We start from the raw sequence: 18999 nt of genomic DNA, 5'->3' as shown, positions 1-18999 counted from the left end.
ACCTACACTCGATCCCTCCGATGTCAACAACTACAGACCAGTATCCCTTCTTTCTTTTCTCTCCAAAACTCTTCAACGTGCCGTCCTTGGCCAGATCTCTTGCTATCTCTCTCAGAATGACCTTCTTGATCCAAATCAGTCAGGTTTCAAGACTGGTCATTCAACTGAGACTGCTCTTCTCTGTGTCACAGAGGCTCTCCGCACTGCTAAAGCTAACTCTCTCTCCTCTGCTCTCATCCTTCTAGACCTATCTGCTGCCTTTGATACAGTGAACCACCAGATCCTCCTCTCCACCCTCTCCGAGTTGGGCATCTCCGGCGCGGCCCACGCTTGGATTGCATCCTACCTGACAGGTCGCTTCTACCAGGTGGCGTGGCGAGAATCTGTCTCTGCACCACGTGCTCTCACCACTGGTGTCACCCAGGGCTCTGTTCTAGGCCCTCTCCTATTCTCGCTATACACCAAGTCACTTGGCTCTGTCATATCCTCACATGGTCTCTCCTATCATTGCTATGCAGACGACACTCAATTAATCTTCTCCTTTCCCCCTTCTGATAACCAGGTGGCGAATCGCATCTCTGCATGTCTGGCAGACATATCAGTGTGGATGACGGATCACCACCTCAAGCTGAACCTCGGCAAGACGGAGCTGCTTTTCCTCCCGGGGAAGGACTGCCTGTTCCATGATCTCGCATCACGGTTGACAACTCCATTGTGTCCTCCTCCCAGAGTGCTAAGAACCTTGGCGTGACCCTGGACAACACCCTGTCGTTCTCCACTAACATCAAGGCGGTGACCCGATCCTGTAGGTTCATGCTCTACAACATTCGCAGAGTACGACCCTGCCTCACACAGGAAGCGGCGCAGGTCCTAATCCAGGCACTTGTCATCTCCCATCTGGATTACTGCAACTCGCTGTTGGCTGGGCTCCCTGCCTGTGCCATTAAACCCCTACAACTCATCCAGAACGCCGCAGCCTGTCTGGTGTTCAACCTTCCCAAGTTCTCTCACGTCACCCCGCTCCTCTGCTCTCTCCACTGGCTTCCAGTTGAAGCTCGCATCCGCAACAAGACCATGGTGCTTGCCTACGGAGCAGTGAGGGGAACGGCACCTCCGTACCTTCAGGTTCTGATCAGTCCCTACACCCAAACGAGGGCACTGCGCTCATCCACCTCTGGCCTGCTGGCCCCCCTACCTCTGAGGAAGCACAGTTCCCGCTCAGCCCAGTCAAAACTGTTCGCTGCTCTGGCACCCCTATGGTGGAACAAGCTCCCTCACGACGCCAGGACAGCGGAGTCAATCACCACCTTCCGGAGACACCTGAAACCCCACCTCTTTAAGGAATACCTGGGATAGGATAAAGTAATCCTTCTAACCCCCCCCCCCAAAAGATTTAGATGCACTATTGTAAAGTGGTTGTTCCACTGGATATCATAAGGTGAATGCACCAATTTGTAAGTCGCTCTGGATAAGAGCGTCTGCTAAATCACTTAAATGTAAATGTAATTAACTTCTGGTGAAGATCCTAGACTATAACACTCAATATTTCAATAGGATACCTGCTAATTAACAATATTCCAAGTTTAGTCAGAACTCATTAGCTGTCATGATGTTTTCATATGATTGTAAAACAAATCACTTCAAAAAATGGTTACCTTCGCACGTTAGTGCAAAATAGCATCTGGTCGACTGATATCGCGCCCTTCTGAGAATGCCAAGAGTATGCATGTCACACCCTGATCTGTTCCACCTGTCTTTGTGCTGGTCTCCACCCCCCTCCAAGTGTCACCCATCTTCCCCATTATCCCCTGTGTATTTAAACCTGTGTTCTCTGTTTGTCTGTTGCCAGTTTGTTTTGTTTGTGAAACCTACCAGCGTTTGTTCCCCTGCTCCTGCCTGTTTCTTGCGCCTGTTTTCTAGTCCTTCCCGGTTTTGACCATTCTGCCTGCCCTGACCCTGACTGCCATTCTATACCTTGCCCCACCTAACTGGATTACAGACCCCTGCCTGCCCTGACCGTGAGACTGCCTGCCGTTCTGGACCCTTTGCACCCTCTTTGGATTACTGACCCTTGCCTGCCTTTGACCCGTTGTTTGCCTGCCCCTGTATTAGAAATAAATATTGTTTCTTCGACAGTCTGCATCTGGGTCATACCTGAAACGTGATAGCGTAAAGCTGTCATCAAGGCAAAGGGTGGCTACTTTGAAGAATCTCACATATTTTGATTTGTTTAACACTTCTTTGGTTACTACATGATTCCATGTGTATTATTTTATAGTTTTGATGTCTTCACTATTATTCTACCATGTAGAAAAGAGTAAAAATAAAGAAAATCCCTTGAATGAGTAGGTGTGTCCAAACTTTTGACTGATTGTGTGTGTGTGTGTGTGTGTGTGTGTGTGTTGGAGAGTCAGTGTAGTATGTGTGTGGGTAGAGTCCAGTGAGTGTGCAGAGCCTGTGCAAATAAAATAAAAAGTGGGTCAACGAAAATAGTCCAGCTAGCCATTTGATAAACTGTTCAACAGTCTTCAATGGGGTAGAAGTTATTCAGGAGCATTTTGGGAAAATAGAGCTTCTGATGTGATAGTCTACACATTATTGTTTCTAGTTAAGGTTAGTCAAGTGTCCTTTTGCCGAGAACAGTCTATGACTTGGGTGGCTGAAGTCTTTGACAAGTACCACATTTGTGTTATTTGTTCACTCAGGTTCCCTTTATCTAATATTAGGTTTTGGTTGAAGATCTGATAACGTTTAGTGTAAAAATAAAATATGCGAAAATAATTGGAGGGCTTGCGCACACACACATACACACGCAACCACACACACTCCTATTGTAGAACCGCATGATCCAAAGCCCATCAGCAGCGTGATTCATGGTTATTTATTGAATGTGATTATTGTTCAGGAAACAGTCAGCTCAGCACCTGCACATCGAATAGGAAACCACAGAGGAATGGCATTTTGCCAATAATGTGATGGAGGCTGCTCAATAGGTGGCAGGTAGCCTAGTGGTTAGAGCATTGGGCCAGTAACTGAAAGGTTTCTAGTTCTAATCCCCAAGCTGACAAGGTAAAAATCTGTTGTTCTGCCCTGGAACAAAGCAGTTAACCCACTGTTCCTAGGCCATCATTGTAAATAAGAATTTGTTCTTAACTGACTTGCCTAGTTAAATAAAGGTAAAATACATTTTAAAAAATCACTGCATCTTACTATTAGAAGCTCGGGCCTTCTTCTCCTAAGTACTTACTTCACATATGCACTATGCTGTACAGTACTAAAAACTCAAAAAAGGAGAGAAATTGCACAATATTTCACACACCAATTTAATCTGGAATTGCCGTTACTTATATTTGGAAGCTATGGATTCAGAGTCTCTGTTCACCACTGGCAGAGCAAACAGAATCACATGGTGCCCCAACTCAAAGTTTGTGTCCCAAATGACACCCTATTCTCTATGTAGTGCACTTATTTTGACCAAGGCCAATGGGTACACTCTAGGGAATAGGGTGCCATTTGGGAGACTGCTAAAGTAGACGTTAATCCATCGGCTTACAAATTACAGACGCCCCCCTCCCTTTGATTCTAAGTGTGGGTAAGGCTGGTGGATGTGGAAAGGCTAGTAGCTCTGTCTGAGGCATTTACACTGAGTGTACAAAACAGTATGAACACCTGCTCTCTCCATTACATAGACTGACCAGGTGAATCCAGGTGAAAGCTATGATCCCTTATTGATGTCTCTTGTTAAATACACTTCAATCAGTGTAGATGAAGGGGAGGAGAGGAGACGCGTTAGAGAAGGATTTTTAAACCTTGAGACAATTGAGACATGGTGCTTCAAAGGTGCTTAAAAAAATACTGAGTAAAAGGTCTGAATTATTTTTATAAATTTGCAAAAATAAAAAATGAACAGTTTTTGCTTTGTCATTATGGGGTATTGTGTGTAGATTGATGAGGGGGAAAAAAATATTTCATTTTTGAATAAAGCTGTAACAAAATGTGGAAAAAGTGAGGGAGTCTAAATACTTTCCAAATGCACTGTATGTGCTTGATTTAGCTTGCCTGGTTTAATGGACCAATAGAATAGCCTCAAAACTGTAAACCCCACCTATCTGGCACTCCCAGGGCAGGCTAAAGATAATCTTGGTTAAGTTCTGGATCCATACATGTTAAGAGAACAGAGAGAACGAGGATCTGAACCGGGCTCCAACCTCTCTATTTTTTCAAGTTACGGGTAAGTCTATGGGCCAAATGTCCCTTCCCCTTTTGGAATTCAAAGATACTAACATCTGCGAAATCGTGATTTGTCCAAAGCACTGGAACTAATGCTGTTCGTTATCTCACGCATTCCATTGTATCATGACAGATCTACAGTACCATTTATGTTTACATAGTCTGTCCACGAGAGATTAGGCAAGAGCAAACACTCAAAGTATTTGAAACATTTTGAATAGCATTTGAACCCAGGTCTGGTGTTTTTCCATTCCTCTAATGAGGGAGAAGTAGCAGTCTGAAGCAGCTGGGTTTTCCTACCTACAAATAATTGGCTGTTGAGTTGCAGATGGATGTGACCGTCGGCGGGGGCCTTCTGTGTGGCGCCCGGGAAAGCGTCCACACACAGTGAAGCCTCTTTCACGTTCCGCTCCGCTCGAACGCGGTGCCACCTGTTGTCATTTAGCGCCATGCCGCCCGTCTCCACACGCACCTCAAAGGGGCCATTGCCCACGTCAAACGAGAAGACGACCTCCATCGGAGCTGTGGGAGGGAGGGAGAGAGAGGAGGATGGGGGAGAGAAGGAGAGATGGTCAGACACACCAGATGAGTAGCATTTGGATGGGTGGTTAAATATCCCACTAACAGAGTAGCAGCAGAGCTTTTTACAGCCAAATAACTATCAAATGACACCAAAATTAAACCCCCTGGACATCTCAATATTTTTCTGGACATTTTATTTCCGATGTCTATAACAATCCTCATCTGGCCCCTGCGAGCGAAACCTGACAACATAATAACTTTCACTGCTCAGACAAGATCATATGACTTTCTTTTATTTCACTTTTCTGTGAAGCGTTGTTGATTGAATGTGGTGGTTGCTTTGACCTTGAGTATCAACAGAATAAAGAAATATGAGGTGTTGTCATGCCAATACCAGTACAAAGTGGCCTGATAACATTGTGTTCCAGTTCTACTCTCCCTGAGATCTATCATCACATGTATACACTGAGTGTACAAAACATTAGGAACATGTCCTCAGAACAGCCTCAATTCATCGGAGCATGGACTACAAGGTGTCGAAAGCATTCCACAGGGATGATGACCCATGTTGACTCCAATAATTCCCACAGTTGTCTCAAGATGGTTGGATGTTCTTTGGGTAATTGATGCTCCTCCTGCCTGCCCATCTGTAAGATGATGGGATCTTATCTGAATGGATCATGTTAATGAATAGGATTTTGGAAAAGCTCAGGGCAGTACACAAACGCCCATGCACACACACACAGCACACACACACACACACACACACACACACACACACACACACACACACACACACACACACACTCAAGGGTATGCAAGCATGCACGCACACACGCACACACCACTGTGCATAGGAAGCTGAGGCCAGGGCCAGAGTTTGTCATCAAACACTTCCCTGGTCAGCATGGCGGCGACAAAAACTCTGTGAAAAAGCTAATCATCTATTCTGATCTCTTTAGTATTCACTGCACAGCTAGCTTACCTTTCTGCCGCTTAAGCACACACACACACACACACACACACACACCAATGCCAACGCACCCACAAGCACACACCTTGTCTGAGGGAATGTGACGGCAACGATAAGGTTAAAAATAGCATCCACATTCACAGTTCAATAAATTAGGGAGGGAATGTATATATATAAATTGTTCTATTTCCATAGGATATACTTTGATTAAGTCAGCTGTGCAACCTTTACTAGTCTACATGGATGCTCAATCGATAACATGGTATGGCTGTGACCTCACAACAATAGACACGTCTCTCTGTACAATAGGTACATGTCATGCCGTGTCCCCAGTAATTCAGTATAGTGGGATTCAGAAGCTTTAATCAAGCTCTGTGAAGTCAGTGACGTGTACAGATGTAGGATCATAGTTTGATCACCCTGTCGCAGGAAAACAATCATGCAATGCAGGAAATTTAAAACTTGTAGTGTATTTGAGGTTTAAAAAGGCTTCTGAAGTTTAATTCCCATATGGAAATTTCAGGCTTGATTTTCACTTACGAAAATGTATCAATAATCCACATTCATTATAATCCACATAATAATTCACATTTTCTGCTGGATAATTATTCTGCTGTAGAAAACTGGCTCAAATTAAGATCCTACATCTGTAGAATGGGTCATTACAGCAGGAACATACCCCTACACCCTGGAAGGTCTCTCTATGCAGGCCTCCCATCCATCACCCCTGGCAATTGTCTCTATAGACAATAACATCTAGCACCGCGACGACAATGTTAACATTCCGCTACAGATGTCCAAAAAAATCAGTCCTGACAATACAGAATAGAAAAGGCTTCTTCCCTCCTAAGTCGGCATCCTCCAATCGCAAAGGCTCATGGGGATTCTACCAGAGTGTGGATTTGTTGTCATGGGACCAGGAGAAGGCATATGAAACAATAACAGTCACAGCGCCAGACCATAATTTAGAGACAAAACTTCTTACTCTGGACTCATAGTAATGCAGTTCTATCTAAACAGGAGTCAACATAAATTAAGTATATCAGCGCCAAAGTCTGTGCTTCGCTTTAACAATGGCAGTCCCATAATTTCCCCAAGGAGAGTATGCTCATGATGTCTGTGTAGCGCCACAGACTCTCTATCATATGTTGTCTCAGAAAAGGAGTTTCACGCTTTACCGCTGCTTTACAAATAGACCATCTTTAGAAAGCACCGTTCAGAGTATTAGAGCTTTACAATCTCTGCAACTGCAATATCTCTGACAATGAGCTGACCTAATTAGCCAAATCATGTTCAATGCCATGGAGAAAGATGATGTGCTGCATTCAAGCCAAATAATATTGTAAGAATTTTCGGAGATGTGTATTGCATTCAAGCTTAATCATTTTCTAATATCATGATCGAAGAGGATGTGCATTGCATTCAAACTAAATCAAGCTAACACCATTCAAAGATGTTAAAGGCCTTATTGCATTCAAGCTAACTTGTGCCTAACACCTTTGGAAGATGTGTATTGCACTCAAGTAATTGTAAGCCAAATTCAGGACCTATTACATTCAAGATGAACGCCATGGTCAGGTCTCTCCACAAAAGTTCAGTGAATTTTAGTGAGTGCAGCTTTTCCTTTCCCAGTCTATATGCCTTTTGAACCCTGCACCGAAACACTTGATCATGAACCATAGAGTCAAGCATTCTCTCCACAGTGGTATCATCCACTTTACTTACAGCTGAGTTCAACCCGTATGAAGTCTTTAATGCCCAGGTTTTCCAGGAAGACCCCTGAAGAGGCGGTGGTTTTGAACAGGAAGGAGATGTCTGCACTGAGCTCTCCGTGGAACGTGGGGAAGTGCAGGTACGACGTCTCTTTGTTGAAGAACGCTGCGTTCCAGAAGTTCTCTAAAAAGAATGAGTCAAATAGTACATAATAATTACAATTTATACTGTTAATACTTTTATGTTTTTTTTGTCTTCTATGCTGTTGTACATCTTGTATGTACCAATCCTTGAGCAAAAGGCTGCTAATTGTAAAAAGGGTCTAAATAGACTGAGAATTAAATAAGAGTATACTGTCCCCAACTCAGTCCATTATAATGATCCATTGAGAATGTCAGGCACACAAACAAGACAACCGTTTTTACTAATTAGTCTTAAAAACATTCCACCATCGTTTTCCCCATTTATGTCTAATTTACTAAGAGTAATATTTGTAGGTAACCAAGGCTGCAATTAGGAATAACAAAGAGACGGGGTTATTTCATTATTGTGTAATTAACAACAACAACTACCTACTGCCATCAGCATAACAACATAAAAGAGAGAACATTATTGTTTTTGTTACAATTCTGCTAATGTGGTATTTCCCTTCACATAATTAGGTTACATGCATAACCAGAGTGCAAGAGGAAGAGAATGTTGCATTACCATCAAACAGGTGTGGAACGAATGACTGAGCTGAGAACTCAGAGTAAAGCAGCTGGCAGTCTATTGCTGTGCGCAGGTCGTTTTATCTGCATTTGTTTGAATCACAGCCTGTGTGTACTGCACATACTCCATTTCCATATAGGATATAATGGACAGATAGACTGACATATCGTATGGCCCAGTCAATGTATCTGTGGAGGGTCAGTAATGGAGTAAATAATAGACTGATACAGTAAAATGACTGATTGACATTATACTTAGTATCTAACCCACACACAGGAAGGCACTGTGTGCCAAAATGTTAGTGCGAGCCAATAAATCATTGGGAGTATAGATAGTCACACACTCTATCTTTATTATTTTATCGCTTGGTACTTACTGTCGCCATGACATCTAAGTGGGCTGACTCTATAGGCTGCCTCTGATTCAGGTCTCTGTATATCCCCCACCACCACCCATCTGACTGGTAGATTCTCCTTATGGATGAGCAGGCCAGAGTCAGCAGCCCTGTTGGAACTCAGAGCAGGTTAGCGCTTTTCATCATGAATCTTGTTCTGCAGGCAGAATGGTCACTAGCTGGCACAACCACAAAGTCATAAAATCTGATTTTAAACCTAACCGTAACCTTAACCACACTGCTAACCCAAATGCCTAATACTAACCAAATGTTTGTTTTCCTTAATTTTTACAGTATAGGCAATTTTGACTTTGCAGCTGGCCTATCTAAGGGAAAATCGCTTAGTTCACCCTCCAGCACAATAAATGTAAACTTGTGAAATAAGAGAGGAAGGATGTGTTACAACAACAGAGTAACAACGTACAACGTAAAAAAAAAACTGTTTAGTCCATCAGACCTGTGTTCAAATAGTACTTGTATCTCATATCTTTTAAATACACTGAACAAAAATATAAACACAAAATGCAACAATTTCAAAGATTTTACAGTTCATATAAAGAAATCAGTCAATTGAAATAAATAAATTAGGCCGTAATCTATGGATTTCACATGACTGGGAATACAGATATGCGTCTGTTGGTCACAGATACCTTAACAATAAGTAGGGACATGGATCAGAATACCAGTCAATATCTGGTGTGACCACGATTTGCCTCATGCAGTGTGACACATCTTCTTTGCATAGAGTTGATCAGGCTGTTGACTGTTGCCTGTGCCTCCTCTTCAATGGCTGTGCGAAGTTTCTGGATATTGGCTGGAACTGGAACACGCTGTCGTATATGTCGATTCAGAGCATCCCAAACATGCTCAATGGGTGGTGTCAGGTGAGCATGCAGGCCATGGAATAACTGGGAAATATTCAGCTTCGAGGAATTGTTTACAGAACCTTGCGACATGGGGCTGTTCATTATCATTCTGAAACATGAGGTGATGGCGGCAGATGAATGGCACAATGGTCCACAGGATCTTGTCACTGTACCTCTGTGCATTCAAATTGCCATCGATAAAATGCAATTGTGTTCGTTGTCTGTAGCTTATGCATGCCCATACCATAACCCCACCGCCACCATGGGGCACTGTTTACAACGTTGACATCAGCAAACCGCTCGCCCAGATGACGCCATACATGTTGCCTGCCATTCGCATGGTACAGTTGAAACCGCAATTCATCCATGAAGAGCACACTTTTCTAGTGTGCCACTGGCCATCGAAGTTGAGCATTTGTCTACTGAAATCGGTTACGACGCCGAACTGCAGTCAGGTCAAGACCCTGGTGAGGATAACGAGCACGCAGATGAGCTTCCCTGAGGCGGTTTCTGACAGTTTGTGCAGAAATCTTTCGGTTGTGCAAACCCACAGTGTAATCAGCTGTCCAGGTGGCTTGTCTCAGACCATCCCGCCGGTGAAGAAGCCGGATAGGGAGGTCCTGGGCTGGCGTGGTTACACTGACAAATTCTCACGACATTAGAGGCGGCTTATGGTAGAGAAATGAACATTCAATTCTTGGGCAACAGCTCTGGTGAACATTCCTGTAGTCAGCATGCCAATTGCATGCTCACTCAAAACTTCAGACACATGTGGCATTGTGTTGTGTGATAAAACTGCACATTTTAGAGTGGCCCGTTATTGTCCCCAGCACAAGGTGCACCTGTGTAATGATCATGCTATTTAATCAGCTTCTTGATATGCCACACCTCGCAAATATGCACAGTATTTGAGAGAAAGAAGCTTTTTGTGTGTATGGAACATTTCTGGAATACTTTACATGTTGCGTTTATATTTTTGTTTGGCATACTTTAGCTGCAACTGATTGACCTGGTTTATTGGAACCAATGAAATAGTCCCAAAAGTGCAAACCGTGCACATCTGGCACCACCAGGCAGGCTCAATCAAGCACTCAAAGTATTTGAAAGAAAACAAATATTATTTGAACCACAAGAGGTTGGTGGCACCTTAATTGGGGAGGACGGGCTTGTGGTAATGGCTGGAGTGGAAAGAGTGAAATGGTATCACCATGTGTTTGATGCCATTCCATTTGCTTCGTTCCAGCCATTATTATGAGCCGTCCTCCCCTCACCAGCCTCCACTGATTTGAACCCATGTCTGCAGTCCATAACTTTAGAATAGGCAATAGAAAAGGAAATTGTGCAAATACCAACAACCATCATCCAAATTATGTTTATTTTTACTTTCAGATGATGTTTAAGTTCTTGCAGGCTTATAACACTGTGGTGGGGGCTATACAAATTATATCTAAAAATATAAATGCCGGTGAGAGAACAAGGCCCTTTCTGAATAAGATTAAATATTGAAAGGCGAATCTCAGTCAGTAGAGTATAACTGCATGTTATACTACAGCCTGTTTGGGAAGGGAACCAAACAGTATATAGGAAAGAGGGTAAGGGAGGAAAAGACATAGGAAAGGATGGGGTAAAGGAGCTGAAGAGTAGTGGTGATTGCCATTCAGAAGAGGAGGATGAAATAAGCAAAGTGAGCGAGAGAGAAGAAGAGAGGGAAAGAATGAGGACAAAAGAGACAGCGAAGGAACAAGGGAAAAATATAGAGAATGAGAGTCGTATTGGTGATGGTATTGTACCATTCTTTGCGGTCAGCGTCACAATTGCAGTAGTGGTCTGAGTCGATGCAGTTACCCTGAAGACCGCAGCCACACTGCTGGCTCCCTGGTACTGCCCCGCCCCAGTACGTCTGGGGCTCGTCTGTACGTCCCACCCACCAAGTGAACGGAGATCCATCTGAGACACACACACACACACACACACTTATTCAAAAACCCTACAGACTCCAAAACTTTTTGGGCTCTAATGTAAAAACATTAAGCTCAAGGTATTGCAAATGTCTCCTAAACAGATCGGACAAGATGTGTTTTACCTAGAGACTAATAAGCGCTATTTGCAATGACAACACTGATGATATATAAAAGATACACTTTCCACAAAAAGACTGGAACAAGAGGAGAGCAAGAGTGTTTTATAGAGAATGGTTAACCTGTTATGGCTAGGGGGCAGTATTTTCACGGCTGGATAAAAAACGTACCCGATTTAATCTGGTTACTACTCCTGCCCAGTAACTAGAATATGCATATAATTATTGGCGTTGGATAGAAAACACTCCAACGTTTCTAAAACTGTTTGAATGGTGTCTGTGAGTATAACAGAACTCAAATGGCAGGTCAAAACCTGAGAGATTCCTTTACAGGAAGTGGCCTGTCTGACCATTTCTTGAACTTCTTTGCCATCTCTATCTTTTACAAAGGATCTCTGCTCTAACGTGACACTTCCTACGTCTTCCATGGGCGCTCAGAGCCCGGGAAAAACCTGAATGTCGTCATCCCAGCCCCAGGCTGAAACACATTATCGCCTTTCTCAAGTGGCCGATCAAGGGACTGTGGGCTTAGGCGCGTGCCCTGGCCTCTCCAGTCTTTGTGATTTTTCCTCTGTTTGCCGAAAAGGAGATTCCCGGTCGGAATATTATCGCTTTTTTTACGAGATAAATTGCATAAAAATTGATTTTAAACAGCGGTTGACATGCTTCGAAGTACGGTAATGGAATATTTAGAATTTTTTTTGTCACGAATTGCGCCATGCGCACGACCCTGAATTACCATTTCGGATAGTTTCTGGAACGGACGAACAAAACGCCGCTATTCGGATATAACGATGGATTATTTGGGACCAAACCAACATTTGTTATTGAAGTAGCAGTCCTGGGAGTGCATTCTGACGAAGACAACAAAAGGTAATCAAACTTTTATAATAGTAAATCTGATTTTGGTGAAGGCTAAACTTGCCGGGTGTCTAAATAGCTAGCCCGTGATGGCTGGGCTATGTACTTAGAATATTGCAAAATGTGCTTTCACCAAAAAGCTATTTTAAAATCGGACATATCGAGTGCATAGAGGAGTTCTGTATCTATAATTCTTAAAATAATTGTTATGCTTTTTGTGAACGTTTATCGTGAGTAATTTAGTAAATTGTTAGTAAATTCCCCGGAAGTTATGCTAGTTCTGAACGTCACATGCTAATGTAAAAAGCTGTTTTTTGATATAAATATGAACTTGATTGAACAAAACATGCATGTATTGTATAACATAATGTCCTAGGTGTGTCATCTGATGAAGATCATCAAAGGTTAGTGCTGCATTTAGCTGTCTTCTGGGTTTTTGTGACATTATATGCTAGCTTGAAAAATGGCTGTGTGATTATTTCTGGCTGGGCACTCTGCTGACATAATCTAATGTTTTGCTTTCTCTGTAAAGCCTTTTTGAAATCGGACAGTGTGGTTAGATAAAGGAGAGTCTTGTCTTTAAAATGCTGTGAAATAGTCATATGTTTGAAAAATATAATTTTTTGTATTTTTGAGGAATTTGTAATTCGCGCCACGCCTATCATTGGATATTGGAGCAGGTGTTCCGCTAGCGGAACGTCTAGATGTAAGAGGTTTAAGTCACCAGTTTCGGACCTCCACAAAAAAGCAAGATCGACTCCAAAGTGCTTCCAACACGCTCCCCTCATTATTCTTCATTTGACATTTTCCAGCATTATTTATTTAGCTTTGACATTGTTTTCCTCTTCTCTCAGTCAGCCTCTACAGTAACGAGATAGCTAATGAACAGCAATTACTCTGTGAAGCTGTGCGTTGCCTTGTTTCATGTTCATTTGCAGGTCTAAAATAGTAATGACAAGGTTGACAAACCTACAAATGAATACCACATGGCAAACATCAACGATACTCCAAAAAAATCACCTAAAAGCTAACTCAGTCAGTGCATAAACATGTAACGTTTCCAGAAATTGTGAATATTCTATCACAACACAATGGTGTTAAGCATATATACATTACTCAAAGAAAATACATCTCCCCTCCAAACCTAAATTAGTTTGCAACAAAGAGCATAATAATCAAATTGTGACGTCTGTTTAAGCTCTGCGTGTGGCGTGCAGCACTCTCACAGAGTGTCTCCCTAATGGCACCCTATTTCCTATATAGTGCAGTACTTTTGGCCAGAGACCTATGGGCCCTGATAGGGAAATAAGGAATAGGGAGCCATATGGGACGCATGCACTGACTCACAGCCGACCGAGTGAGCAGCTTTTTAATCATCCTGACCTTTATGGCTGGCTGGGATCAATACTGTTAATAAAAGGGCTTACCTGGTGTGTTTAAGAGGCGTGACTTTCTACAGTGGTAGACGACTTCCTGCTCGCAGTGCTCTGCCTGGGTAATTATGGCCCCGAGCTGTTCCGCATCGGCCGAATAGTTAAAATAGGCTAAATGCTGATTCATCCCAGAGGAGGCCTTTAATTTGGTTAGCTCCGTGTTATTGTGTTGGATCACCATCCATGTTTTATCTGGAGGAGAATAGAGAGAGAGACAGAGAAATGGAGGGAACCCCTACGATCATTTTACATCATTATGCAAATGTTAATGATAACAAAGACACTCTGAAAAATAGGGATGGGATGGGGTGGGTGGGAAGATGAGATGATTCCGATAGCTGCTGGTGCCAGCCCTGAAGGATTGGAATCCTGTCAGATGATCTGGGATCCCACCCAGAGATTCAGATTCAGTTTCAGAGTGTTTAATGGTCACATGTAAGTGGTTGCAGGTGTGATTGCAGGGTACAACATGCAGGACTAAGTGAAATAAAATAATGAAAATAATAATAAAAAACAACAATAGAAATAGCCCTATATACGTACATCATAACAACTGTAGCAGTGATGAATAAATAAATGGGGGTGAAGGATGTCCCTAGGAGGAGCGTGGCTATTCAGTTTTCAACCGGGGGAGTAGCGTGGCTATTCAGCAACCTGATGGTCTGAGGGTAGAAACTATTGGCCAGTCTTCAAGTTTTTGCCATGATGCTCCTGTACTGCCTGCGTCTCAGTGATTGAAACGAGGAGAACAGAGCGTGAGTTGGGTGACTGGGGTCCCTGATGATCTTTTTGGCCTTCCTGCAACACCTGGTGTAGGTGTCCTGTAGGGAATGCAGGCACGCACCCTCTGAAGCTACAGCTCACAGCTCAGTTACTTACTGAGAGCCATCAACTGCACCCTAAATGTGTCGATCTGTTTCCGTCAGTGAGAGAGATAACTAAAGCGCCACTGGCGGGCAATAAGCCAGTACCATACGCCAGTGTAGGTGGCCATTTAGATGTACCCCACTTTGCTGCTATAACAGCCTCCACTCTTCTGGGAAGGCGTTCTACTAGATGTTGAAACACTGCTGCGGGGACTTGCTTCCATTCAGCCACTAGCATTACTGTAGTTGGGCACTGCTTTTGGCCGATTAGGCCAGTCTAGCAGTCGGCGTTCCAATTCATCCCAAAGGTGTTCGATGGGGTTGAGGTCAGGGCTCTGTGCAGGCAAGTCAAGTTCTTCTCTTCAGTAAGGTTATTCTACTGCCAATGTTTGTCTATGGAGATTGCGTGGCTGTGTGCTCGAATTTATACACCTGTCAGCAATGGGTGTGGCTGAAATAGCCAAATCTACTAATTTGAAGGGGTGTCCACATACTTTTCTATATATAGTGTATTTGAGGTTTAACCTGTTAGGGCTAGGGGGCAGCATTGACACGGCTGGATAAAAAACATACCCGATTTAATCTGGTTACCACTCCTACCCAGTAACTAGAATATGCATATACTTATTACATATGGATAGAAAACACCCTACATTTTCTAAAACTGTTTGAATGGTGTCTGTGAGTATAACAGAACTCAAATGGCAGGTCAAAACCTGAGAGATTCCTTTACAGGAAGTGGCCTGTCTGACCATTTGTTGAACTTCTTTTCCATCTCTATCATTTACTAAGGATCTCTGCTCTAACGTGACACTTCCCACGTCGTCCATAGGCGCTCAGAGCCCGGGAAAAAACAGAATGTCGTCATTCCAGCCCCAAACTGAAACACATTATCGCCTTTCTCAAGTGGCCGATCAAGGGACACTAGCTTATGCGCGTGACCCCGACCGCCCCCGCCTTTGGGATTTTTTCCTCTGTTTGCCGAAAAGGAGATTCCCTGTCGGAATATTATCGCTTTTCTACGAGAAAAATGTCGTAAAAATTGATTTTAAACAGCGGTTGACATGCTTCGAAGTACGGTAATGGAATACTTAGAATTTTATTGTCACGAATTGCGCCATGCGCGTGACACTTCTTTACTATTTCGGATAGTGTCTGGAACGCACGAACAAAACGCCGCTATTCGGATATAACGATGGATTATTTTGGACCAAACCAACATTTGTTATTGAAGTAGCAGTCCTGGGTGTGTATTCTGACGAAGACAACAAAAGGTAATGAAACTTTTATAATAGTAAATATGATTATGGTGAGTGCTAAACTTGCCGGGTGTCTAAATAGCGAGCCCGTGATGCCTGGGCTATGTACTTAGAATATTGCAACATGTGCTTTCACCAAAAGCTATTTTAAAATCGGACATATCGAGTGCATAGAGGAGGTCTGTATCTATAATTCTTAAAATAATTGTTATGCTTTTTGTGAATGTTTATCGTGAGTAATTTAGTAAAATGTTAGCGAATTCCCGGAAGTTTGCGGGGGTATGCTAGTTCTGAACGTCACATGCTAATGTAAAAAGCTGGTTTTTGATATAAATATGAACTTGATTGAACAAAACATGCATGTATTGTATAACATAATGTCCTAGGGTTGTCATCTGATGAAGATCATCAAAGGTGAGTGCTGCATTTAGCTGTCTTCTGGGTTTTGGTGACATTATATGCTGGCTTGAAAAATGGGTGTCTGATTATTTCTGGCTTGGTACTCTGCTGACATAATCTAATGTTTTGCTTTCGTTGTAAAGTCTTTTTGAAATCGGACAGTGTGGTTAGATTAACGAGAGTCTTGTCTTTAAATGGCTGTAAATAGTCATATGTTTGAGAAATTGAAGTAATAGGATATTTAAGGTTTTGAAAATCGCGCCACAGGATAGCAGTGGCTGTTACGTAGGTGGGACGAATTCGTCCCGCCTAGCCTAGAGAGGTTAAAAAGGTTTCAGAATTTTGTAATTTACACTTAGAAATTTCAGACTTGATTTGTATGCATCAACCCTTACAAAAATGTCATTAATTATAATCCACAGAATAATTCAAATTTCCTGTTGCTGCAGGATTATTTTCCTGCTAGCAAACTGGCTCAAATTAAGATCCAACATCTGTATAAATTAGGCAATGGTAAAAACTAAAAGAACAGTCACAGTGCTGCCAGTGGTTATGTATGCAATGTACTAATGTATGGAGAAAGGTAATGTATGCAGGGAAACCATAACTAGTCATGCAGTGGTCATAATGTATGCAAGGAAACCCTACTGTAGCTCGTCATCCAGTGGTTTAATTAGCTCTGAAGTTTGTGTGAAAATCCTTTGTTACATAGAGACAGCCACCAAAACTCCAACATCCAAAAGTTAATAATGAAACAATATTTCTAACATAAAGATTGTGGGAAAGGGTCAGTGGGGATAAAGAACAATCCTGTCAAAGTGTTTATTATTTTCTTATATCATTAAGGATGGTATAACTAAATAACTATCTCTGAGGGTGTACACATTCTAGTTGTCAGGTTTGCATCTAAATATTGTATAAAATATATGATTAAGTATGACAATATTTTTGTGAAGATAGCAATGTGATTTTAGCCTTCTAAATGAGATAATGGCTTTTCATATAAACCTGGGCCCAGTCAGTAACCATGCCCACTTGAGCACAGACATTGTGTCCGCGTGATGGAACGCCCCTAAGACCAGAGTGCTTAAAAGACTCGCTAACGAAATTAACATTAGACCAAAACATGCCGGATTGCTGCCGGCGTGTAAAGTGGTCCTAGCTGTACCATGAATAATCAACCATTGAGACCAGAGAAGTTGAAATTGTTAAAAAGTCTAGACCAAACATTCACAGTCTGCAGCTGTGCATGTAAAGTAGTCTCGGACATTTGACCAAAGACGAGAGGGAAGACAGATCCCTCTCACCACCGTGTGGTACATCTGAAGTATCTATCTAACGAACACTCAACACCAAAAGAAGCCTACAAATAAGGAGGAAATTGTGACCTCTGGTGGACAATCAGAGACTTACATCAAACCACTTCCCACAGAACCATCGAGTTCAACAGAGAGACGACAAAGACATCTATGAGTAAATATATACATTGCATTTATTTTCCGAATGAGCGGTCGTTCATGTGCAAAGCATTCATATTCCCATTTGTCTCCCCCTCCCCCTTACATACCCCTCCCTTTCCATTGTGTAACCAAACAGTCATGTTTTTGTTAGTCCACTAGGGAAATGTTTTCATTGTATTATGTATGTAATCAATAAACCTATGCTGTGTGTTTACATATTCTGTGTGATGATTTAGTTAGTTAGTAAAAAAATTATTAAGCCAATTTGTGTATTTCTGATTCATCACTTAGGTTAGGGTTCATGCAGATATCCAAGAACTGTGCGATGTTCAGAATGAGACTGATGAGGTAATAATTAAAAATGTACTGTAATTGACGTAAGAGATATTTTTATATTTTTTGAGTTTAAGTCGGGACATAGTAACTCGTTAAAGAACTTTTCCCGTGGTGCCCCAAATTCCTAATGAGTTAATTGTTACATGATTCATTTAATCGAGTATCAATTCAACATAGTAGGTAATTATTTGATAAATAGCAGTCATCACATTAATTAATGATAGTCACATCACTACAACATGTTTATATGCTATCTGGAGCAGCGGGGCCTCAAGGGGGACCCCAAATCTCCGAAACCAAAATAGTAATTATATATATATATATATATATATAAACTCTGCAAAGAAAGAAACGTCCCTTTTTCAGGACCCTGTCTTTCAAAGACAATTTGTAAAAATCCAAATAACTTCACAGATCATTCTAAAGGGTTCAAACACTATTTCCCATACTTGTTCAGTGAACCATAAACAATTAAAGAACATGCACCTGTGGAACGGTCGTTAAGACACTAACAGCTTACAGACGGTAGGCAATTAAGGTCACAGTTATGAAAACTTAGTAGAAAGGCCTCTTTAGTGTCCTAACTCTGAAAAACACCAAAAGAAAGATGCCCAGGGTCCCTGCTCATCTGCGTGAACGTGCCTTGGGCATGCTGCAAGGAGGCATGAGGACTGCAGATGTTGCCAGGGCAATAAATTGCAATGTCCGCACTGTGAGACGCCTAAGACAGCGCTACAGGGAGACAGGACGGACAGCTGATCGTCCTCGCAGTGGCAGACCACGTGTAACGACACCTGCACAGGATCGGTACATCCGAACATCACACCTGCGAGACAGGTACAGGATGGCAACAACTGCCCGAGTTACACCAGGAACGCACAATCCCTCCATCAGTGCTG

At 42.4% G+C, this 18999-nt stretch overlaps 1 protein-coding gene across 4 annotated transcripts in view; it reads right to left on the bottom strand.

The window, feature by feature from the left end:
* LOC106561104 (contactin-associated protein-like 4) overlaps positions 1-18999 on the bottom strand; it is a 206707-nt gene that overhangs the window by 56060 nt on the left and 131648 nt on the right. For all 4 annotated transcript variants that reach the window (XM_045688516.1, XM_045688526.1, XM_045688535.1 and 1 more), the window contains 5 exons: positions 13775-13972; positions 11200-11356; positions 8526-8653; positions 7451-7621; positions 4531-4752 (listed from right to left, as the gene is read on the bottom strand). In XM_045688516.1, the coding sequence (XP_045544472.1) occupies positions 4531-4752; positions 7451-7621; positions 8526-8653; positions 11200-11356; positions 13775-13972 (876 nt within the window). The remainder of the gene's footprint in view (positions 1-4530; positions 4753-7450; positions 7622-8525; positions 8654-11199; positions 11357-13774; positions 13973-18999) is intronic.

This window comes from Salmo salar, chromosome ssa01 (assembly GCF_905237065.1).
Source record: "Salmo salar chromosome ssa01, Ssal_v3.1, whole genome shotgun sequence".
In the NCBI taxonomy this organism is placed as follows: Eukaryota; Metazoa; Chordata; class Actinopteri; order Salmoniformes; family Salmonidae; genus Salmo; species Salmo salar.
Note: the sequence above shows the minus strand (reverse complement) of the source record. Positions and strands in the feature narration are given on the sequence as shown.